Source organism: Ursus maritimus, unplaced genomic scaffold (assembly GCF_017311325.1).
Source record: "Ursus maritimus isolate PB19 unplaced genomic scaffold, ASM1731132v1 scaffold_16, whole genome shotgun sequence".
NCBI classification, from domain to species: domain Eukaryota; kingdom Metazoa; phylum Chordata; class Mammalia; order Carnivora; family Ursidae; genus Ursus; species Ursus maritimus.
The window spans coordinates 47724922-47749351 of NW_024424008.1; the positions used below are offsets into that span (position 1 = coordinate 47724922).

At 46.2% G+C, this 24430-nt stretch overlaps 2 protein-coding genes across 2 annotated transcripts in view; both read right to left on the minus strand.

The window, feature by feature from the left end:
• Nucleotides 1-774: 774 nt before the first annotated feature.
• On the minus strand, nt 775-6173 carry TLCD5 (TLC domain containing 5). Its single transcript, XM_008689962.1, has 2 exons — nt 5774-6173; nt 775-4120 (listed from the first exon to the last, which is right to left on the minus strand). The coding sequence occupies exons 1-2, from the start codon at nt 5970-5972 to the stop codon at nt 3582-3584; spliced, it is 738 nt and encodes a 245-aa protein (XP_008688184.1). The 5' UTR covers nt 5973-6173; the 3' UTR covers nt 775-3581.
• An 8343-nt stretch (nt 6174-14516) lies between these two features.
• Nucleotides 14517-24430, minus strand: part of POU2F3 (POU class 2 homeobox 3) — a 68286-nt gene continuing 58372 nt past the window's right edge. The window contains exons 9-12 of the mRNA XM_008689963.2: nt 23440-23601; nt 17948-18014; nt 16712-16844; nt 14517-15771 (exon numbers count right to left, since the gene is read on the minus strand). Coding sequence (XP_008688185.2) covers nt 15732-15771; nt 16712-16844; nt 17948-18014; nt 23440-23601 — 402 coding nt within the window. The 3' untranslated portion in view covers nt 14517-15731. The remainder of the gene's footprint in view (nt 15772-16711; nt 16845-17947; nt 18015-23439; nt 23602-24430) is intronic.

Consider the following 24430-nt stretch of genomic DNA (forward strand, 5'->3'; position numbering starts at 1 on the left):
TCCCTGAAAGCCTCTTTAGAGCTGTTGGTAGCTCTAGACTGTTCTTAAGGCTCTACCGATAGAAAGCCTTCAAAAGAGTCACACCAATCTAGGTAGAACACAGTGCCCGCGGTCATTAGTCCCTTACCTTAAAAATGACACTGGTGACACAATCCATGGCACATGCTCATTGAGGTCCCCCCCCCAGGTGGGGGGCAGGGTAGTTATTCTAAACCACATCCTCACCCAGTTTTTCAATGTTTATTGAGCACCTACTATGTGTCTAACACTGTTCTAGGCATTCTAAACATAGTTCTGAAGAGAGCTGAGGGTCCTTGTCCTCAGGGAGCCCATTCAACATCATCATTCAAGGCAGTGCCCAGGGGTGCTTGTCAGTCGGTTGAGCCTCCAACTCTTGGTTTTGGGCTCAGGTCATGATCTCAGGGTTGTGGGATTAAGCCCCACGTTGTCAGGCTCCATGCTCAGCAGAGAATCCACTTGAGATTCTCTCTCCCTCTCCCTCTGCCCCTACCACCCTCCCACTATAATAAATAAATAAAAATTCAAGGCAACCGCCCAAACAGGTGGCAAAATAAAGAAATTTAGTTCTTCCTCTCTCTTTGGCAATCTTTTTCCTGTATGTAGATTGTTGCCCCCAAAAGTAAAGTTATTAGGAATGGTTGATGGTAAGAGCAGATAAAACATATTTCACAGATAAGTATAAATATGGGTCAACATTTCTACAAGCCAAAAGACTTTTTTTTTTTTTTTTTTTACTTCTTGGCAAAACCACAATAAAGATATAAAGGCAGACTCTGGGTTGATAAAAAGTTGTTTATTTTTATAAAATTTAGTACAAATCTCATTGAAATATAAATCTTTCTTGAGCAGTATTAGGAATTATTACATAGCAATCCAAAGGCAAGTGAATAAAATACTTCCTTTTGTCTGACCGTACCACATGTTAATTAGCCCTTCGTTTACCTGTGATGTAGGAACTCAGCATCTTAACTGCTGACTCACCTGCATGTCCCATTTTTCTCTCAGGGAGGTTCCTTCATAGTTATTAGTTAAAACGTCAAGAAAAGCTGAAATGAACAATTTTTCTTCTCTTATTATTTAGATTATTCAAAATCCAAAAGAAACCTACGTACATTCCCATGAGACTGCCCCTAAAACAGCAAGGCCTGCAATCCCTTCACTTCTGAGGAGTAAAAAGAAAAAAAAAAAAAATTGGTACCAGATTAAGCCTATTCATTTGTCTGGTATGGAACAGGTTGCACTGTGCCAAAATTTGAGAGCCAGCTTTTTCTTTTTTTAAGCTCCTGCGCCAAGCCACTCTTTTTTACTAGGCTTTTGCTAAAATCAGCATTCCCCGGCATCCAACTTTGACCACAGTTTCGTTGGAAAGAAGCTCACCAGCGTTCTGGGGATCTGATCACAGAAGAAAAGAGCCGGAGACGCTACTGTCAGATTATTTCCATGTGCAGCAAAACTCGTTAACCAGATGACAGTCATTTTAAAAGACCCACTGTTAACATGCCTTGAAAGCTGCTTTTGCCAGAGCAACGATGACTTTATGCGGTTCCAACGCCCCATCATGCCCAGCCAGTGACATCCATTTTCAAGATCACTCATTAGGTCGGCATTACCAGTGACCGTAGAATGGGTGGAGACTTCCTACCGACCTAGGCTTAGCCTTCAGTGGCCCCTCACATTGCTCACTGACTGAGCTGATCAATCACCAGTGGTCTAAACAACAGAATCCATAATCAAATAAATAAATAAACAGCAAATAAATAAATAAACAACACTTCATTCCCCCCCCATAAAAGTCCTACATTAAAGACACCCCTTAATAAAATGCCACAGTATCGCTGTGAAATACACACTGGGGTATTTCATTCATTCACAACAGGGTTTAAACCGAGACCAAGAGTACACAAGTGATCTGGGAAGTGAGTAGCCAAATTAGTCAAAAGAACCCAGAAAGTCTTGATTCCTAACCTCTTGTTCTAAGCTTACATTCTCGCTTTTCCTGGGTGAGATTAGAGACTATTGCACTAAGAAATATTTTGTTTCCTTCCAAGACTGGCCTTGTCATAATATTTTATCTACGGAGAGGGGCATCTTTTTCAGAGAAAGGAAAAGGTCGTTAAGAGGGCTAAAGGGAATGTATATGAAATTAAAAAAAAAAAATTAGCCTCATCTCCCTGTGGCCAGTACACTTGTCTTTGGTTCTGGTTTGCAGTATGTATGTACAGCAGAGCAGAAACTTGAACTGCCATCTCAAGCACAGTGGAATCCACATGGTAAATCCCTATGGAATTCACTCACAGCCTCTCATGCCGGGGAGATTAATGCACAAAAGCCTTGAGAATTGGCATAGTTTTCCCAGTAGGGGAAACAACAGGACTCGGTAAATCTACCCACACCTCATTCATCTCTCATCCAAAGCCCTAGCTCTCTAGTTTTTGTGCAGAAAAGAGTTAACAGGGCAGGCCTGAACTCCTGTCCTTGGAAAGGCCAACTTGCAAGGTTGGCCCTTGGCTGGCATCTGGGAACTTAGATTTCAGGAGCGCTCCCTCCACTAACTGCTGAGAATGGCTCACCATGCCTAAACTGTTTGTGCTAACAATATGGGTCATGCTGAACACCTACTTTCCTGCTGGGAGTCAGGAATTGTTCTACAAGCCAGGCAATGACTGCCTACATGACCACCCCCCAATAAAAAAAAACATGGGCACTGCGCATCTAATGAGCTTCCTTGTTGGACATTTTACAAATATGGCCACAAATTGTTGTTAGAGCCAGTCAGCACATTCTGGGTGATCCCAGCGGGAGAGGACTCTGGAAAGCTTGGGCCTGGTTTCCCTTGGACTCTGCCCCAGGCACCTTTTCCCTTTGCTGCTCTCTTTGTACCCTTTCACTGTAATTAATCACAGCTAGGAGCTTGACTACATTCTGAGTCATGTGAGTCCCCTTAGCAAAGCACCAAACCCGGGGGCGTCTTGGGGACCGTCAACAGTTGGTATAGGGGGACTCAAGAAGTGACCCACCACCACGGCCAGTTTCAACCCATCCTCCTCTCAGCTCTTTCCCTTTGTGTAAGCACATCCAGTTCCCTGATCCGATGCTCAGAATGCCAGACGTGCATCTTCCCGAAAGTTCCTCCCTTTACGGTAAATGGGGTGACTTAATTTAAATTGCTACATGGAAAGCAGGACTAAGCAGGTTTGTTCAAGGAGTCAATTCTCAAAGGAATTCTCAAATTCCTTCCTGAGCTGTCTAGCCATCGGGCATCCCAGAGACAAGAGGACCCAGGGACACCGGGAACTAAAGGGAACGCAGCATTGCTCACCTCACAGTGCTGACATACTCACAACTACCACCGAGTGGTCTCGCTTTTCTACAACTGCGCCACGGTAGACGTTCATGTTTTAATACTGGTATGGGCACCCCTCGAAGACTGACCAAACTGATAAGGTTTAGCCCTTTTTTGAAACCTAAGTTCGTTGGAAGCAGGGTTCTGTAACAGCCGTATCTCCAACCTGGGTCCCGTGGCTGACCAAACCCAATCCACCATCTGCAGAAAGCCTTGGCTAGTGTGTTTTGAGATGGCCGTTGGACTTCAGCTGCCGCTCCTCGCTCCGCCTGCTTCTCCAGGCATGGTACTTCTTGATGCTTTTCCTCCACGCAAAGCGCCAGATGCTAAACATGAAACACCAAGACACAGCGTACATTGCTACTCCCCCAACCTTCACAAACCACTTGGGCTTGGGGGAGACCATTTCACAGAAAAGGAGGTGAGCGCCTACACCAATCCTCACTCCAGTAAACAGGGCCACAAAGAGGAAGTCCACCACATCTCCAGTGAAGCTGTGGTAGTGGCCTGTTTCACGGAGAAACCAGCGCATCTGTAGCAAAGGGTTGGTAATCTCACTTCCAAAGAGGACCGCGTTGACCTCTGTGCCTGACTCTCCGAGCACCAGGGCCATGATGATGCCCAGGATACTCAGTGTGTGGTGGGCCAGCATCAGGGGCCCCTCAGACTGGAAGTAGACGCACCAGCCCAGGTCGAAGATGAAATAGCCCAAGGTGAGACACAGAACGTGCACTTGGAGAGGAGTATTGGGTGAGCCTGAAAGAAACCAAGACAGAAGCAAACTGAGTGGCTGGGAATTGAGCTACTTTGCACCGGGGTCCCATGTTTCCCAAGCTTTCTTTCAATCACCGAGCAAAAACAAAGGCAGGCACATACATTTGAGTGACAACCAAGAAAGACTAAAATCTAAAACCTTGGTCTTTATCAAACCCAATAATGTCACATGCCCAGGAAATGCTGTTTTGATGAACCAGATCTCAATGAGTGATCTGAGCACCAGCCATGATCTCAGTGTCCTCTCTGTGGAGCAGCATAAAATTGAGCTGTTTTGTCCTTTCAATTAAAATCCTAGTTTCTTTCTTTCTCTTTTTATTTTTTTTAAATTATATGTATGTATGTATGTATGTATGTGACAGCTTTAAAAGTCTGTTTCCAGGCTCTTTTAGTTATTCTGCCCTGGATGTCGGATTAATTTCTTAGCTTAATGGGCTCAATTGTCCAGACACTGGTGGCCCTACCCTTCTTGGAAGTGGACCTTGGAAAGAACCCCAGAAGTTAATGTCTTCTCAGCCCAAGAAAATCGAGTGCAAGGACATGACATGTTCAAATCTATTTGAAACCTTCATATAAGACATAAAGCTTAATAGCTGCTTTCATATCAGTTGGATAGTTTTGGGAAAACCTCAGAAGCTCATGATAGGAATTTAAGGAAATTAAAAAAAAAAAAAAGAATCTAAGGAATTAAAAAGAAATTATATCCTAGGGAACTTCTGGCCTGAATTGTACCCCCAAACTTCTTATGTCGAAGCCCTAATCCTCAATTCTTCAGAGTGTGACTGGTATGTGGAGAGAAGGCCTTTAAAGAGGTCATTCAGTTACAGTGCGGTTAGGATGGGTCCTTATCCAATATGGCTGGTGTCCTTATAAAAGAAGGAGGTGAGGACACAGACACAAAGGGAAGACCATGTGAGGACACGGCAAGAAGGAAGCCACCTGCAAGCAAAAGAGAGAAGCCTTAGAAGAAACCAAACCAGCCAACAACTTGATCTTGGACTTCTAGCCTGCAGAATTGTGACAACATCAGTTTCTGTTGTTTATGCTTCCCAGTCTGTGGCATTTTGTTACGGCAGCCCCGTAACAAACTCAAGGGGATACAACCTCTTCTATTCTAAGGAGGTAATACCTGTACATCTAGCAGTTTGAAACTCAATACAGGTGCTGCAAATAATGAGATATCCGTTAAATTAATGATAGTATATGCATACGACACAATATTACATCACAATTAAGGATAAAAGAAATCTGCGTACACAGATGTCCTTTGAATATACAATCAAGGGAAAATTGCAGGTTACCAAAAAGCATGTGTGATACAGTCCGTTTGTGTCTGTTTGGAGGTGGTGGTGGAAGGTGTTGACATTCGCTTTATGTGTTGTATATTTTGGTGGATTGCAATGTAACTAGCATTTAAAATTTGTTTTACAAGAAGAGAGTTACGAAAAGCAGAGAAGTAGGGACATATGCAGCATCAGAGTTCAAAACGAAGATGCCCAATACAAATTATAATGGTAATTATTCTTCGGTATTTTCCAATATTGTATGAATTCTGCGAAAATGTCCCATCCTTCCAAGACTACCCCCCCAAATTATAAACCCCTTAGGGAAAATCCTCTAATGTCTCCCACCTACCTGGGTGGGTAAAAGGCCAGGGGCCATCAATGAAGCCAATATAAGCCGAGAGGCCTATGGAGAGGATTCCATGGGTGAGCGTCACCAGCCGGCAGCTCCACTCATAGCTTCGGTGCTTATTCAGGCGGCAGAAAGAAACGTAGAGTGAGAGCCAGCCCCCCAGGCTGCATAGCACCTGCAGACACAGAGCTAATGCCATCCTATGATGAAAAGACCAAAACCAGAAAAACAAAGGGTGCACCCTAAGAAAACGGCATTGGATCCACTGGCGTTATCATCTTCATTTCTCCTCTAGGATAGTACAAAAACATGGCCTTCACTGAAACGCTTCTTCCTTATCTACACAGCTAGGAATCTTCCATTAAAGCATGCCTTTAATTCTGATTCCATGCTCCTTAAAGGTAACTGATAATCAAAGCTCTAACCCGAACACCAGGAACTGCAGTCTGAGTTGCAGACGACCCGATATAACGTGTTGTTATGGTGAGTACATGTCAACAATAACCTGCCAGGGATGACTGACCTTGGACAATGAACATGAGTAATACAACACACGTATTAGATAATGCGTTCACGCTACAAAAATCCCAATAAGAAGCGCTCAAGAAAAAAACAGAACTGCCACCTGTGGCTTCTGCGAGAGGTCACATGACCCAGAGCAGTTTCATGTGGTTTGAAGCTGATACGAAACTCAGCTGAAGTTTGGATTTGGGTCACAGGTTTATCAGTTAAAATCGAAACTTGAGGTAAACCTGAATAGGGAACTAAACGGAGTCTAGGTATTTCGGAAGCGGGGAAAAATCCTAGTTCTGTTCAGTTCTGAAATCCAACTCAAAGACTGACTAAGGGGGAAGCAGAAGGTGTAAGTGGGAAATTTTTGTTGAGATATTAAAAATATCCTTGAGGCAGGTACTCAGTTAAACATCCAATTAAGAAAGCTACACTTTGAAATTTTTACTGATGACAAATATATCAAGCCGAGAATGACTGTAACTGAGTCAATTTAGCCATACAGGACTAAAATCTTAAAGCAACCAAGATGTTGTTCTTAATACTCGTTAGCTGCTCTATTGAAAGTGCAGATAAAAAAGTCAAAAACATTTCAGATATCTGTCTCATCTCAGCAGGAATTTTCTGCATGGCTACCCTTACTGCTTAACCCTATTCTGACAAGTGAAATAGTATCCGCGGACCAACACTTCAATACACAAACCACTCCCAAGAATGCTATCCAGAGAGAGCTTTATGAAGGTCAAGTTCTGTACAGCGTTCATCTGAAATCTGGTTTCTATTCAAGAAAACGGTAGCTGTCAACCACAGTCCTGAGTTCCAACTCCGTCTGTGCCCCTAAGTAGGCATAAAAGTGTGGGCAAATCACTTTCACCTCTTGAGCGTCCGTTAAAAAAAAAAAAAAGAAAAGAAAAAACAAAGAGAGAAGAAAAGAGGATTGAAAACTCTAATCCGGCCCAGTTCTGACACGGAGTTCTGAGATAAATTTTGTAAAGCATCTAGGCCAATTTTCAGAGCAAGGACCAGAAATACCAAGTACCCAGAGTGAAAAGAACCGTCCTCGCTTATTTCCTTGTAAATGCCAGGGTCACCGGCCAGTAATACGGATCAGCTCATTTGGATCTGCTGATTAGTATTTTTAGAGTCCTCTTCCCTGAATCCTAATTCCCTGGCAGAACAGAGGAAACAGTAGTCTATTTACAAACACTTAAATAAAAGAATAGACGTTTGTAAGGGGCAGATACAAGTCTGTGACCTTGGGAAAGTCACTCCATCTCTGGATTTCGTTTTTGTTTTTTTTACTCTTGGGTAAAAGAACGGAAGGGTATTGGGGTGGCCGATCCCGCGGCTCAGAATTCCAAGGCTCCCGTCCTCGCTCCTCCCGTTCCAGGGCCAGATTCGGGAGGAGGAGCGCTGGGCGGGCCCACCTGGCTCGCGGCCGCGGAGCAGGCGTGGCTGGGCCGAGCCGCAAGCCGGGCGCCCCGCAGGCACCGCGAGCGACTCTCCCTGCGACCGGCCCCCGGACCGCGGGCCACGCCCGGCTCGCGCGCACCTGCGCCGCGCCTCTGTGCGGACCTCCCTGCCCGAGCCCCCAAGGCAGGAGGAGACCCTCCCCCCAGCCCCTCCTCGGCGGCCAGGCGGGGCCTTCTACCCGCCTCCTTCCCCACCGGTGGGCCGGGCGGACTGGGCAGCCCTGGTTCCGAGGCCAGCCCGAGGCCGGCCGGCCGCGCCGCGCTATTACCTGGCCGAGCGCCCCGGGAAGCCTCGGGCGCTTCGGCCCCAGAGCTCAGAGCGCGGATCCCCGGAGCAGGAAGCGGCGGAGAGAGGGAGACAGGACGATGCTCTGACGGCGGCGGAAGAGGAGCCGGGGGTCTGGGGGCACCTTGTGGCTGGGAGGACGGAGCGCAGGACCCGAGCTGGACGAGGGAGGTCCCTAAAGGGAGCGGGAGGGTCCTCCTCCAGCGCTCCGGGCTTGGGGGGGAGGGTGGGGGGAGGCGGGTAGCGGTGTGTGACCTAGTGGTCACGTGAGACCCGCAGGCTGCTGCCCTTGTTTGCGTGATTGTTGTTTGTTTGTCTGTTTGAATAATTATCCATCCCGTCCCCCGCCCCCACCCCCAGTTTGGGACAGCCGATCTGGTAACTGAGGGCTCGCACCCCTACTAGGCACCGTGGGAGTTGTAAGACCTCATCGCTGTCCTCACGCTTGAGTCTCAGTTGTGAAACAAGCACGCAAATCACTGATTTGCTAGGGAAGTGCTTGGGCCTGGGAATTAGATGTTAGTTCTTTTCGTGACAGCCCTGTCACCCACTTGGCGGTAGAATATAAGGCTTAAAAATAAACCCGGCTTGGTTACTGACTCTGTGTCTTTGGGCAACTTACTTAACTTCTCTGTGCCTCCATTTTGTCCAACACAGAACGGGGATAGTAATAATAGCCATCTTCTAAGGCTATAGTAAGCATTTTGCACGCTTTACCTGTGTAAACTGCTTAGAACAATGGGCCCAAGGAAGTCACTGTATAAGTGTTAATTATTGTGGTTGGTGACACTTTGGGTAAATCCTTTCTCCTCTTTGAGATCTATTTTAATACCAAGGGAAGTCAGTTGGAAGAGATGACCAAACAAGTATGGAGGCTCAAAGGGGGTAAAGAGGGCATCTGGACTGGTTTATTAGGATGGGTGATAATGGGAGGCTGAGGAGCCCAAACAGTCTTAAAAAGAGAAGTTGTTAAGTAGAAGTGTGAGCCTTTACACTGCGGCTGGGGAGTAGTTAATAATCTAGTTTGGGCATTTATCTTGCCAATCTCTCCTGAGTAAGGATCAAACTGTCTTCATCTTTGTTTTTCTAATACCTGGTAGGAGACAGGTGTGATGGATGTTCGCTGGTTGGATGACTGGGAAATGAGCCTGGAAAAGTGTACTGGAAGCATATTGGGGCTCCTAAACCTTGTTGATCTTCTACACCATTTAGGACGTGTCTTCCAATACCCTTGTAGGCTGTATCTTGAAAAGTATGATTTAGTAGGCTTAGTGTGGGGCCTAGAAATGTGTATCTTTTAAAAGTCATTCAGATACTAGTCGCATTTAAGAACTACTGCTATCAGAGGACTTTACATGACTCTAATGTCAGCCTGAGATGCCAGGCTGAAGCATCTTAATATGTGGATAACAGAAAGCTTATGATGTTATTGGGCAAGGGGATACTGTTACCATGTTCTCCAAGGCCTTGTTACTCAAAGTGTGGTCCATAGCCCAGCAAAATCGGCAGCTCCCGAGAGTTGGTTAGAAACACAGAATCTCAGGGGCGCCTGGGTGGCTCAGTCGTTAAGCGTCTGCCTTTGGCTCAGGGCGTGATCCCGGTGTCCTGGGATCAAGCCCCACATCAGGCTCCTCCACTGGGAGCCTGCTTCTTCCTCTCCCACTCCCCTTTATTGTGTTCCCTCTCTCGCTGGCTGTCTCTCTCTGTCAAATAAATAAATAAAATCTTAAAAAAAAAAAAAAAAGAAACACAGAATCTCAGAATTCCAATGTGTCACCAAAGTTGAGAATCACTGCTATGCACCCAGCTGAAGTCATTGTGAGATGAACTGGAGAAGCAACCTGCTGCAAGTGGGTTGGAACGGACCAGATTAGAAGTAATGAGAGCCTGAAGAAAGAGAACAGGGAAGGATCCATTTCACTAAATGGATAGTATGCAAATATCAACTTTCCCCATTTGCTTGTAATTATTGTAGTATTTTCTTCTTCTTCTAGTATCTGAATTTGGAACTACTTTCTTGCTGCCACCATTTTCCAGGGAAGAACAGAGTACGAAAAGGCTTCAGGGGTCTAAAAGCTGGGGGAATAAGGGAAAGTGCCAGTTCTTCTATTGGAGCCTTTATTGGGCCTTTATCCTAGGGTGATTGATAGTCCAGGTTCAAGTTTCATTACCTTGGATTAAATTTACTAATTTATATATGTTTGGCCATGACCCTTGTTCTACCAAATCAGATATTTGTCAACAGTGGCATCCCCCCCACAGAAGTTCTGGGCTATAAGGGAGAGCAGGAGATAGGAACCTCTCCACCAATTTATTAGAATAATAATGACAATAATTGTGATCATAATCACAATAATAACAGACAACACTTACTGTACCAGGCATTGTTCCAAGCACTTTACATATATTATTAACATTTAATTCTCACAGGTCTGTGAGATGGGTACTATTGTTATCCCCATTTTATAGGTGAGAAACTAAGGCACAGAGCAGTTGCGGAACTTGCTCAAGGAGACTTGATTAGTAGGAGGCAGATTTGAGCATGAACCCAGGCCGTATGGCTCTGGACGTCATGCTCTCAACCGCCAAGATCAGCTTCCTGCACTGGACTAGAATCCCATACAGATGCGTACTGTATCATTAGGTATTCACAGCTCCTGGCCTCTGTGCAGGGCACTAGAAGTTGTTCAGAGGTAAAAAGGGAAATTAATTTTCAAAAATCTTAATTGCCTTTTATGTACTAGGCACAGTGTTGTTGTTGTTTTTTAAGATTTTATTTATTAATTAACAGTGTTTTTTAAGATTTTATTTATTAATTAGAGAGCAGGAGCAGGCGGAGGGACAGAGGAAGACGGAGAAGCAGGCTTCCCGCTGAGCAGGGAGCCCGACACAGAGCTCGATCCCAGGACCCCGAGATCATGACCTGAGCCGAAGGCAGACGCTTAACTGACTGAGCCACCCAGGCGCCCCAGTACTAGGCACAGTGTTAATCATGGGGACATAGAGGAAAAGAGCCTCAGCTATAAGGAGCTTCCCCCCGTCTAGAAGGAGCAGAAGCAGAGGACTCAGCAAATGCAGTGCGTAAGATAGAACAGGTACCTGCAGAGTACACAGGAAGGAGGGCACTGAACCTGAAACCTGGGGGCTCAGGGCAGGATTCCTACCTTGAGTCCTGGAACTACGCTCATTCTCTGAGTTTCACCGAAAGTCCTTAGTATTAGGAGCCCACAGCTGGGCCCACCGGTCTTGAGTCAACTAAAAATTGAAGTACGAACATTTGAAAAATAGCAGGAGCAATTCTTCTCTTTCTTTCTGCCTGGACAGTGACTGGTTTTTGCCCAGATTCTCTTGTGCCTAATTAGCTGCTGAAGAAGCTAACCAAGCTTTGGTTAACTTCACTGAAATTTTATAGAATCATGCAGACATGAAAGGTGAATCAGTGCCTGCTTCCAGGTTTGACTCTGTTAAACTGTTGTCCAAGACGATGGACAATGGAAGCTACTGGAGGCTGAGCAATGAGTCTACAATTCTGCGTTTCTTTCATAAAAACCATGGTCAGATAGCCCAGGAATCGACCCTCATACATAGAGTCCACTGATCTCTGACAAAGGAGCGAAGGCAACACAGCAGATAACAGATGGTGTCTTCAACACATGATGTTGGAACAACCAAACATCCACATGCAAAAATGCACCTGGACACAGACCCGACACCCTTCACAAAAACAAACTCAAAATGGATCATAGACCTACAGGTAAAACGCAAAATGATAACATTTCAGGAAGAGCGCACCTAGATGGAGAAGACCTCGATGACCCTGGGTATGGTAGTGCCTTTTTAGATACAACAACAAACATACAACCCATGGCAGAAGTAATGGATAAGCTGGACTTCGTTAAAATTAAAAACATCTGCTCTCAGGGCGCCTGGGTGGCTCAGTCGTTAAGCGTCTGCCTTCATGATTCCAGGGTCCTGGGATCGAGCCCCGCATCGGTCTCCCCGCTCAGCAGGAAGCCTTCTTCTCCCTCTCTCACTCCCCCTGCTTGTGTTCTCTCTCTCGCTGTCTCTCTCTCTGTCAAATAAGTAATAGAATCTTAAAAAAAAAAAAGTCTGCTCTGCAGAAGACAAATATCAAGAGAATTAGATGACAAGCCCTGGACCGGAATAAAATATTTACAAAAGACACATCCGATAAAGGACTGTTACCCCAAATAGACAAAGTACTCTTAACATGCAACAATAAGAAAATAAATAACCTGATTAAAAAGGGGGCCAATGACCCGAACAGACACCTCACCAAAGAAGACATATGGATGGCAAATAAGCACATGAAAAGATGCTATACATCATTTGTCATCAGGAAAATGCAATGAAAACAACTGAGATAACTACTACACACGTATTAGAATGACCAAGTCGAGAACACGTGGCAACGTCAAATGCTGGCGAGCAGGTGGAGCACAGGACTCATACACTGTTTGCAAAAGGGTGCAGCCACATTCCGTAGGGACACAGTTTGGAGGTTTCTTACAAAACAAAATACACTCTTACCATACAATCCAGCAATTACGCTCCTCGGTATTTACCCAAAGGAATTGAAAAACTTCTGTCCACATCAAAATCCCACACGCAGATGTTTATGGCAGCTTTCATCATAATTGCTAAAACTTGGAAGCAACCAAGATGTCCTTCGGTAGATGAATGGATAAGTAAACTGTGGTGTATCCAGACAATAAAATATTATTTATTCAGTGCTAAAAGGAAATGAGCTATCAAGCCATGAAGACATGGAGGAATTTTAAATGCACATTACTTAGTGAAAGAAGCCAATCTGGAAAGGCTATGTACTATGATTCTAACTATAGGACATTCTGGAAAATGCAAAGCTATTAGAGACGGTAAAAAGATCAGGGGTTGCAGGGTGTAGAGGGGAGAGAGATGAACGGGCGCAGCACAGACAATCAGAGGAGTGAGAAGACCCCGTACGTTATAATGATGGGTACAGGTCATTACATTTTTGTCCAAGCCTGCAACACGTGCAACACCAGGAGTGAGCTCTAAGATGATCTGTGAGCTCTGCGCGATCATTGTGTGTCAATGTCAGTTCTTCCTTGGTTAAAAAAACAAAACAAAACAAAACAACAAAGTACTTTCTGGTGAGTGATGCTGATGGTGGGGGAAGCTGTGCACGTGAGGGGACAGGGGTGTATGGGAAATCTCTGTACCTTCCTCTCAATTTTGGTGTATAACTGCTCTAAAAAAAAAATGAAGTTGTTTTTTAAAAGATGGAATGAATGAAAACCAGCATGTGGTTCGTGCCCATCCAGGGATGAAAAAAAAAGAAAGAAAGAAAGAAAGAAAGAAAGAAAGAAAGAAAGAAAGAAAAGAAAAGAAAAGAAAAGAAAAGAAAAGAAAAGAAAAGAAAAGAAAAGAAAAGAAAAGAACACCAGCCTTGTGGACAGTGTGCACGGGCAGGTAAGTACCATTGGGCTCCTGGGTCACAGAGTTATCCCTTTTTATACTTAAATGAGTCCCAAAGGCTCCTCTTTGCCGTCTCTTTGCTGCATACCTAGCTCCTTCCAACTGGATTTTTTCTTGAGACAGTAGCCAGTACCAATAGGCTTTCTTCTCCAGCTTCGTGACATGAAATTTCAGTCCAAATATAAGGCCCATTCGAACATCAGAAATAGTTAAATCTTAATTATTTACAAATAGATTTCCCACTTGGATATTGTTTACAGCAAATGTTTCGTCCCAATTTCAGTTTTTCCCCATATGCCATTACATTTTCGGAGGGCCTCCCTTTCCCACAGGTCAGTGTTTCCTTTAGGAACGGTAGCTGTTTAAATTTTTATTAACCTAAGAAAAACCACCGGGAGAGCTTCCTTGTCCCTCACGCCCCTCAGCAAAAGTCACAGTGCATTCCAAAGCCAAATATATTTGATTATTGGATTATGCTTTGCTTTACGTATCTGCTGCTTCCCATTGTGAATATTTAATAATCGACCTTCAGGATATCTACAATATGAGCTTTTCAGCCTCTGCCTCTAGCTCTGGCATCTGAATAACTTGGTCTTAAACATTTACCGTCCTCCCACTTAAGAATCCTCCCACTTTCAACTAGTCTGTCGCTACTCTGCCCTCAAGGTAGCTCTGTCAAAAAGATTAAGAACTCTGAACTCTTCCAAGCCCTGTATTAATATATGTCCTCTTTAGCCTCAGTCTGGGGAGTAACAGACTGAATGCACCAATTTGAAACATTTTCCCCATCCCATTTTTAAAAGTAATCTCTGTGCCCAATGTGGGGCTCGAACTCGCATCCCCGAGATCAACAGTTGCATGCTCCACTGACTGAGCCAGCCAGGTGCCCCCCCCATCCCATTTCACTATATGCACTCCTATCCCCCCGCCCCAGCAAAAGACACAGAACAATAATCTAGACCTCTTCTTTCTTATCAATAGCGGAGTCATTATATCATAACTATACAAATTTATTTAGGAACAGAGAGATTCCTTTGAATCTCAACATTTTCTTGGATATACAGTCTTTTTTTTTTTTTTTTTTTGAGAAGTTTACCATTTCTGGAATGGCTTCATGTTACATCTCTACACACTGGCCCACAAAGAAGGAGACTAGAGATAATGTCCCCGAGAAGTCAACAAAGATTCCCAGACCATGTGGGAACTCTCTCGTGGAAGCTAGCCCAGTATTTCACACTTTGGCATTTTTTTCCTTTCTTTTTCTTTTTTTAAAAAGGAGATAAAATATTACAGAGATATCTTCAAAATTCACACCTGAGTTAAACATTTTGCTGGAAAATTCCATATTAAGGAGAGAACGTAGCTGCAAAAACAGGAAGGGGCTATATACAGGTATTTTGCCAACATGATTGTTACATATTTGCTTTTGTGTTCTTTCTCCTGCAGCCAGGGGAAGGGACAGTGGACCAGACAAGGAAGGAGAGACGGAATAAACACTCCTGAACTCTGGGGCAGGTGTAGCACGCAGAAGAGCACCTGTGGGCAGAGAAATGTGCCCAGGGGACTGAGGGTGGCTCAGCCTTCTGTAGAGAGGAGGCAACCTGGAGAAGGCAATCATGAGTGGATTTGGTTCTAGAAAAGGGCGCGGGGCTACAGAGAACGTGGGATGAAATGAAGATTCAGTCAGAAAAGTTTGCTCAACAGAGAGAGCATCCAGGCTTTGGTGAGACATCAGATTCCAATCTCCTCACGGATTTTAGAGATCGGTTCAGAGATTGTGGCCAAGTTCAGAGTCAAAACTATGATCTCTCCTTGTTCGGCACACCAGGCAAACTGCTGTCCCCAGAAACCCACGGATGAGTTGGAAAATAACGGCAAGGACTCCTTTGTCGGAAAGACTACTGCCCCAGGGAAGCCGTGGGAAGTATTGAGAGCTAGAGGATTGGAGCACAGGGAAAGAAGGTGAAAATGCTGAACACCTGGGGAGGGGGGGTCGGGGATGTGTTTCAAGAGCAGTGGGAGCCTGCACATGATTTAGTCACAGTTTGGATCTCGGCAGGCCCTCACTCCTGAAGAAGCAAGAGTTTGGGTTGACAGTGGGGATTCTCTTCCACTCTCTGACAGTAATCTGTCCGTACGGAGAGGGCATGATTCCCTTCCTTCCAGGGGGGCATACGGGGCCAGGTGGATTTGGAGAAACTTTTTGGTCTCAGTGGAGGTAGGTGGGATGATTCCATCGGTACCAAGATCTGGAAGGAAGAAAAAGCAAGTCAATCCCAAAGCTGCTAATGGGATGAGATGAGGGAAGAGGCGAATGGGCAGCAAACTGCTACCGGGTATGGGCTTTCTTTCTGGGGGTGATGAAAACGTTCTGGAATTGGATTATGGGGATGGTGATGCGAAATTGTGAATACACTAAAACCCACGGCATTGTACGCTTTAGATGGTAAATTTTACGGTATGTGAATTCTGTCTTAAAGCATTTTTAAAAAATGTACATTATATGGTTTTTTTCTCTTTTTTTGGTGGGAGTGCTTGGGGAGCCCCAATATTTTGGACTGTGCAACTGTGGGCCAATAAGAGCTTTGCTGGATGGCCTGGGTTTGGACAAGTAGATTCATCTCTTCCCACAAGGTAACTGCCTAACTTTCAAGTCTCTGCTTTGTTCTGAATCAGGGAAGAATCTCTAAAAGCACCTGCTCTGAGAATAGTTTTTAGAGCAGACTCTTGGGCCCTGGAGGCCGCTGCCCTCACTGCGTCACAGGTGGGATAGGGAGCAGCAATCCTTCCGTCTCTCGTTCTGTCAGCCACACTGGCAGCTGCGGCTTACATCAGAACACCCCGAGAACGGGGTTCCTGGCGTGAAGTGGAGCACTCCTAAGCCCACTGAAGGACCCGGCCCTTTCTAACAGGAGTGTTTGGAAATTTCCACCCTCCCAGTGGGGATGGAAATTTTGGCTTTGTTGACATCAGCTCCTTGCCAGGACTGCTCACTGGCCGAAGCTTCTCTTTAAAGCCCACTCCCTAGGGATATGGTCCAGCCTGGCTGTCCACTCTGTCCCCCCACTCCTGCCACCCCACTCCCCTTTCCAGCCCCGTGACAAGCTTTCTTTCCAGAGGTATGGACCCAACTCCTTGCACGTCCCTTGACCCTACTGGAATGTCGTGGTACTCTCTCCTCCACCTTACCCTGAAGAGTTAAAACTGGAGGAGCTCACTGCTGCTTTGGAGTTATTTTGAGATGCAGTGGGGCTGTTGGCGTGGAGTCCTGAGCCGGGAGACGAAGGCCTGCTGTTGTTCCCAGGGGAACAGGATGACGTTACTGAGGATGAAGAGAGGCAAAAACAAGGGGAAAATAATGCTGCTGGGTCCTAGGACCTCCTGACATGGCCCTCAGACATGTCTCCCCAGAGAACTCCCACTCCTCCCTGCCTCCCACCCACCTGCCCACCTCCTGCCACGTTAGCATCAACACCCGGCCCCAGAGGGGCTCTCATCATAAATGCTCTTCTCAGCGAGGGCCCTGGAGTGTGGCATAGCTGGTTCTGCCGGTCCAAGACTTGCCAAATGCAAAAGGACAGATGCCAAAATCATCCTACTCCAGGACACACCCTGGGCTGGGCATATGCAGCCCCAGACCAAGAGACGGGAGGGGCCAAAGAACAAGAATTCTCGGAAAGGAGGAGAGGAGGAGACAGAGAGGGAACAGTGAATAGGGGAGGGAAAGAGAATCTGAGAGCACAGCCTTTCTGGTGTGCCCATCTCCACAAAAAAAGATACACGGTCTTCTAGAAAGAGCACAGCCGGGAGAGGGGAGACCCAAGTCTCAGTCCCTGGTCATTCACTAAGTAACTCTGGCCTGTGGCACCTTGTTTCACTTCCCTGAAATGCATTTTTGTCTTCTCTAAAATGACAGATTTGGATTCTCATTTTTGGATTCCCCAAACAGTGTTCCATGAGTGAGGTGACAGATACCTTAATGCCAAGCAAGCCAAGCTACTTGGAGGAGGGGGAAGCAGTGCTGTCGATCATTATGTAGGACAAAAGACAGACACTGGGACTGCCCTGGGCATATCCAGACAGATGGTCACCCTCCTGGTTCTTTGAAAGGCTCTAAGTACTTTTTGAAAAATAGAGTTGTGTAGGAAACTGGTTTGGAAAACCCTGCCTTCAGGGATGTTAAATGCACTCTGGGGCTGAGAAGTGTGGCAACTAAGACAGAAAGCAAACACTTGCTTTCAACTTGGCTTCTTCAGCATTTCCCAAACGTACTCTATGGCGGAACCCTTCTTCTCCTAGCACAGATTTTCAGTACCTCCGAAAGACATTTAAGGAATGCTGACTTAAGCAGTTACCATTCACCTCTGCCATCCGCCAGTTGAAAGGACTTCTGGAGTTATTCCGAAATCCCATGGCAAAGCTCACCTGTTCCAGGCATAGTGCTGTGGACAGGAGGGACAGAGAGGGGGCCCAGAGATCCAGAGGGAGAGACCTGAAAGGCAACAGAAGCTTGTAAATGTCTGTGTCTGCTTCCTTCTCCAATCTTGAGTGCTTCTCTCAGGGTGCTGGGCCCCCAGAGTGCAGACAGCAGGGCTCAGCTTCCTTGATGACTGCCTCATTCCAAACCTACACTCCGTCCCCCACTTCCGCAAGAAGGCCAATGGGCCACGTGAAGCATCGGCTCCAGCTCTGGCCTGCTCCCGCAGCGGCTGCCTGCTGCCGACACCAGGCTCTGCCCTCCCTACTGTGGACTCTAGCAAGGCTCTTCAGCACCACCACACTAAGTGGCCGTGCTGGGTGCTGGGGTGACGAGGGTCGCCTCTCGGCTCCTGCTGGGGCAGACACTGTCGGTTGGCTATCTGTTTGCCAGTCCCCTGTTCTTTTTTTTTTTTTAAATAAAAGATCCCTTTGCTCAGGGCAGCAGAGCCCGGCTCTGACAACCCTGTTCCAGGCTTCCCAGCCTGATGTAGGAGAGGACCCTTGACTCCCCAGAAAAAAACTGGAGGCGCTGAACTTTGGACTCTGAAGCTTTTCATTTGGCCCTGGAGACCTCACAGCATCATCAGCTCTGAGATTGGGAAGGGACTTAAGAGGTTTTAGTTTAAACCCTTCAGGACTCTCCCCCTTCAGATTACCACCGTAGCACAACCTAGAACAAGATGTAATAGAGAGAATGGGCCCGGGAGCCCAACAGATCTGGGGGTGAGAACCTGGCTCCACCATAAGGCTCCATGTGACTTTGGACAAGTGACCTAACCCCACTGAGATCTGGTTTTCTCATCCATGAGACAGAGGTAATACCTCCCTTATATTTCCTTTTAATTAAGATTTAATAAGATAACATCCATAAAGCTTCCAACTCAATGCCTGGCAAAGAGTGCCAGGCTTGTTAAATGTTTGGTTCTCTTCCTCCCTGAAGGAAGCCATCAACTGTCTCTGGACTGTTCGCCTCTTCATTTGAGCTGAAGTCTGCATACCTCGCCTCCCCTTTATCCTCACGCCAATGGGGCAAGCTCAGATCAGTGTTTTCAAAGGGCATTGGAAGGAAGTTCTGCTCGGGGAGCTGGGATTTGATGTTCCTCCCCTCCCTGGTTTGGATCATCCCATCCCAACAGGATGCAGCATGTACTCATTTCCCAATTAATAAAGCTGCATTTCTGCTGTCTTCGGTTACCTGCCCGTTTACAATGAGCCTCCTCAGTAGGCAGGGGGCCCACGAAGGGTGGAGGCAGGTGTGGGGCCGCGTGGTAGGAGATGTTATCAACCATCTCTCTCCCTCTTCTCCTCCTCCCCTCCCTACTGGCACACCCAAGAAATTTGTTGTTGTTTTAAAATAAATAATATATGTAGTCACTGTGACCAGCTTCTTCTGTTTCCTTCTGGAGGCAGGCTATGCATATGCAAGCAGATATTTCTATATCTTGGTATATATGGTTCCCCCTTTTTAATTGTTTATATAAACGGTAGCATTCTGCCCATAGTGGCTTGTGCCATTTCGTGTTCTTTTTTTTTTTTTTTTTTTTGGCTTAACTGTATGTCCTGGAGATCATTTCATAGCAGAGCAGAAGAAACTATGTCCTAGGGGTGCCTGGGTGGCTCAGTTAATCAGATGTCTGCCTTCGGCTCAGGTCATAATCCCAGGGTCCTGGGATCGAGTCCCACATCAGGCTCCCTGCTCGTCCGGGACTCTGCCTCTCCCCGCCTCCCACCTCGTGCTCTTTCTCTCACTCTCGCTCTCTCTCTCAAATAAATAAATAAAATCTTTAAAAAAAAAAAAGAAAAAATTATGTCCCCGTCCCAAGGAGACTGTCCCAATGAGACCTGAGGAGAAGATGGAGTCAGAACATCTTCTCTCTCTGCTTCCTTCATAACATCATGAGCATGAATGTCATTACTTATTTAACATCTTTCTCCCCAACTAGGCTGTCGGCTTCCCAAGGGCAGGATGATGCCTGTGGAGTTCTCCTACGGGGTCTACTGCCGTGCCTGAACTTTGTAGGTGCTGGTAAATACGTGTTGCCTGAACAATGAGAGTGAATCAGGCTCCCTCCCGGCTCCTCTCTGCTTCCCACTGCTTTTCTCCATGTGGGTGTCCTGGGCTGGGGTTGAACCAAAGCAGGAACCTACCTCCCAAAGCCCCATGTTTAAAGATGCCAACGCTCTTCTGGCACGGCTCCATTTCCTGAACACGCCCGACAGAACCTCGCCCCCGCCCAACACTCCAGCCTCCTCATCACCCTCCCCGGGTTCCAGCCCATTCCAGCCTGCTATGCTTCCTCTTTCCACCCTGCCCAGCCTCAGGGCCTTCGTGTACACTCTTTTCTCTGCCTGGAATGTTCTTCCCTACACTCTCCTTCCTGGGCACCCCCACTGCCATTACTGTCTACTTAGGCTTCAGCTGTCAGTTTGAGCATCGTTCCTCGGAGAAGCCCCGACACCCCGCCCTAGGTTAGGTCCTCTAAATCCTCCTGTATCTCCTCTGGAGATTTCAACCTAGAGAGCATTTATTCAACGTCTGCTTTCCCTGCTGGATTGAAAGCAGGGATCCTAAGCGTCCCGTACACCCCCATGTCCCAATGCCAAACATTTGATGGGTAACTCAGTAAATATTTAAGAAAGGAACCGTGAATGAGTATCATGTTGCCTCCAACTTCAAATTTGCAATGGTTCCCTGGAGCTTGCGGGGTAATTGAGTCTCTGTGGCCCATCATAACCCAGCCCTCATCCACCTCTCTTAAACTCCAAGCCTTCACTTCAGCCAGATGGAAATGCTTGTGATTCCCCAAATGTAGCATGTTGTTTTATAATTCTGTGCCTTCTCGCAGATGGTTCCCCCTGCCTGGTATGCTGTTCTCGCTAACTTCTAATTTGTTCTGCAAACAAATCATGGGGTCAAGCCCTCCCAGACTCCATTCTGATTGGAGTGTCTTTGGTCTGTGTTCTGGGCTCCCAGAGCACTCCTGCAGGGCTCCTCACGTCTTCACTGGCTCCTCTTCTGCCTCTGAAGGCTCCTCCTTTTTACTGTCCTCCCTTGATCCCCTACCTTTACCCGTCCCTCGAATGCTGGTGCTCCCTAGGGTTAAGATCTAGACTTTTCTCTTGGCTCCTCTGTGTAAACTCCATAACTGAGCTCCTCCTCCCCCAGGATTTCAGCCACCACCTTATGTTTATGACTCCCTGACCCATGTCTCTATCTTGGCCTTCTCTCTTGACCTCTGGACCCATAATTCCAGGTTTCCGAGGACATTCCCACTTGGGTGTCCCGCAGGCTTCACTGTACATCATAAGGATGTAAAGAACAGGAATTGTCACTTTTTCCTACTCCCAAATCAGCTCTTGCCCTTGTGTTTGCTTGCTCCGCCATGGCGTACCACCTGCCCCATCAGCCCAACCTGAGTGCCGAGAGTCAGCCCAGAGGATTCCCTTTCCTTCATTGTTCTCCTTGCCCTCACCTGATTTCCGATTCGTTACCCAAGACCTAATAATTCTACCTTCTAATTGTCTCTTGAGTCTCATCCCCTCATTCTTAACCACTAGCTTTGCGTCGGCTCTCATTACTTCTCTCCTGGATAACTGCACACCCATCCTAGTTGGTTTCCCTACAACCGGTCTTGCGTCTCTCAAACCACCCTTTGTACTGTAGTCAGAGTGATCATTCGAAAAGGCAAATCTGATGGTGCCAATGGCCTGCTCCTTCAGGACTCCTTCAGTGACTCCTCTGAGGCTTCAAGTTCCTTAGCATTGCGCATAGTCGCCTCGGTCTGGCCCTTGCTGGTCTGTCCAGCCTCGTCTTTCAACATCCCTCCGCAAGGAACCACCTAGAGTTCTGGGAACGTGTCATATATTCATTCTCCCTGCTCCATCCTACTGTTCTCATACGTGCCCCCATGAGAACTCCACCCCACACTTATTTGCGTCTTCACTCCTTGTCCTTTTAGAATCAGCTCAGGTATTAATTATCTCCTGGGGGAAGCCTTCTCTAACCACCACCTTGCAACGCCTCGTTAGCTGCAACGGCTAAGCTCTCCTCGAGAAATTATCATGTTGTTTATCATTTGTTTATTTGTCTGTCTCCTCTGTTAGGCGGTGAGATCCTCTGGGACAGGGGAGAGATGTTATTTATTTGTGTCTCCCCAGAGCTCTGAACAAACATCAATATATGGTAGATGGTCAAGGAATGTTTGGTGAAAGAATGAACAATGTTGTTGTTTTTATGAGACAGGCATGTTTCACCCCAGACAAGGCTGAATTTCACCCATCCTTGAGTGCTGGAGGATTTGAGGACAATGCCATTGTCCTCAGTTCCCTTAACCTTCCAACCATATCATCCCCAAGGATGAAGAAGAACCTTCCCACCTCTACCCTCCAGGCACCGTCTCTCCCTGGATGGAGAAGATACTTCCTACTCCACAAACTTCCAAGTCTGCCTGAACTGCAAATTATTCCCTGCCCTGACCTCGCCCCTGACCTCCGGAATCATAGATACAACTGTCTACTTGACACTTCCTCTTGGATGCTTAGATGCATGTCCAGCTTAATCTGACCAACTCCAAATTCTTAGTCTTTTCCCTCATACCTGCACCTCTGGCATTCTTCATCATCTTAAAAAAAAAAGTGGCAAGACCTCCAACCAGTTGCTCCACCCAAAACCCTTGAAGTCACGTTGGCCTCATTTCTCATGCTCCATATCTGAGCTGTCAGCACATCTTGCTGGCTCCATGGTTGAAGTGTATTCAGAATCTAACCACTTCTTGTCACCCCCATGGCTCCCGTCCTAACCTAAGCTATCTCTACACTCAGGCTGGTTATTGTAGTTCTCCTTCACCCATGTCCTGCTTCTAAATTGTTCTCCACACGGCAGCCCACCTCAGCCACCTCACACTTTTCTACTCACAGCTTTCCAGTGGCTTATTTCATGCAAACTCAAAGCCAGGGTCCTTTCAGTGACCTCCATGAGCTTGGGTGGTCTGCTCTGTGTTACTCCTCTGACTTTCCCTCCTATTCTCTCCTCCTTCCTCACCCTGCCCCAGCTACACTGGCTTCCTTCTCTTCCTCAAGCACGCGGGGTCTTTTTACTTGCTGGTGCCTCTGCCTAGAACACTCTTTGTTCTAGATAGTTCTTTCCTTTTCAACACTTTGGGCTCCACTCAAATGTCACCTGACCAGGGAGGTCCTCTCTGACCTCTCTATTAAAAAGCACCTCCCCACCGTTCCTTTCAATCCCCTTACCCTTCTTTATTCTCCTTTATATTATGTAGATTTTATATATGGCATCTTTTTGCTTATTTATTTATGGCATGTCCCTCGCAACTCCCGAATGCCTTCTTCCCCAGGATGGAGAAGACCAAAGAGTCTCCAGGCACCATTCCTATCCCTCCCCCCAGCGCTTAGTGGCAGCTTGGCTCCCAGCCACTCACCAGGCGGGAGTTGTAGATGGGTGATTTGATGGGTGTGGCCACAGGGCAGTTGATTCTCTTCTCCTTCTGACGTCGGTTGCAGAACCAGACTCTTACCACCTCCTTCTCCATGGACAGCTGCTCTGCAATCATGGAGATCTCCTCTGAGCTGGGTTTGGGGTTCTACAGGGACCAAAGGGATAGAATGTGGTCAGGAGGAAAAGGGAACAGGGTCAAGAGTCAGGGGTGGGGACCAGATGTTCCAAGGAAACAAGATTGAACCAGAGATGGATCAAAAGCTTTAGAATCAGACCGAGGATGGAATACGGGCTTTACCAGTTACTGTGCATCCTTAGAAAGCTTTCTTAACCTCTCTGAGCCTCAGCCTTACATCTATGAAGTGAGAATATTAATGTCTACTATAGAGGACTGTTGTGAGGCTAAAATGAGAAAATGTGTGTAAACTGCCCAGCACAGGGCCTGCCACAGAATAGAGGATCCATAAATGTGGTTCTCTTCTCTCACTTCTTCCTTCAGAAGTTCTGAAAGGAGGGGTCCACTGCTGAGTTGTGTGGGGCAGGCAGAATCCCGAAACCCATGTTCCCTTCGTGACCTGATATCCCTTTCTTGTGTTATTACTTCCTGTCCTACCTCAAAATAGGAAAAGATAAAGCCAAAGCATGTGGATCTATCGAGACTGTGGAGATATAAATATAATATATAATATAATAAATATAATATAATATAATATAATATAATATAATATAATATAATATAATATATATATAGTATAGATAATATAATATAATATAATATAATATAATATAATATAATATAATATAATATAATATAATATAATATAATATAATATAATATAATATAATATAATATATATAGAGAGAGAGAGCAAGCATCCTCTTGTTCCAACCTCTCCCTCCACACAGTCTTTGATCTCAGCCCCCTTCCCTCCTTCTTACATCCCCCTCCCTTGTTCATGCTGCTCCAAGAAACC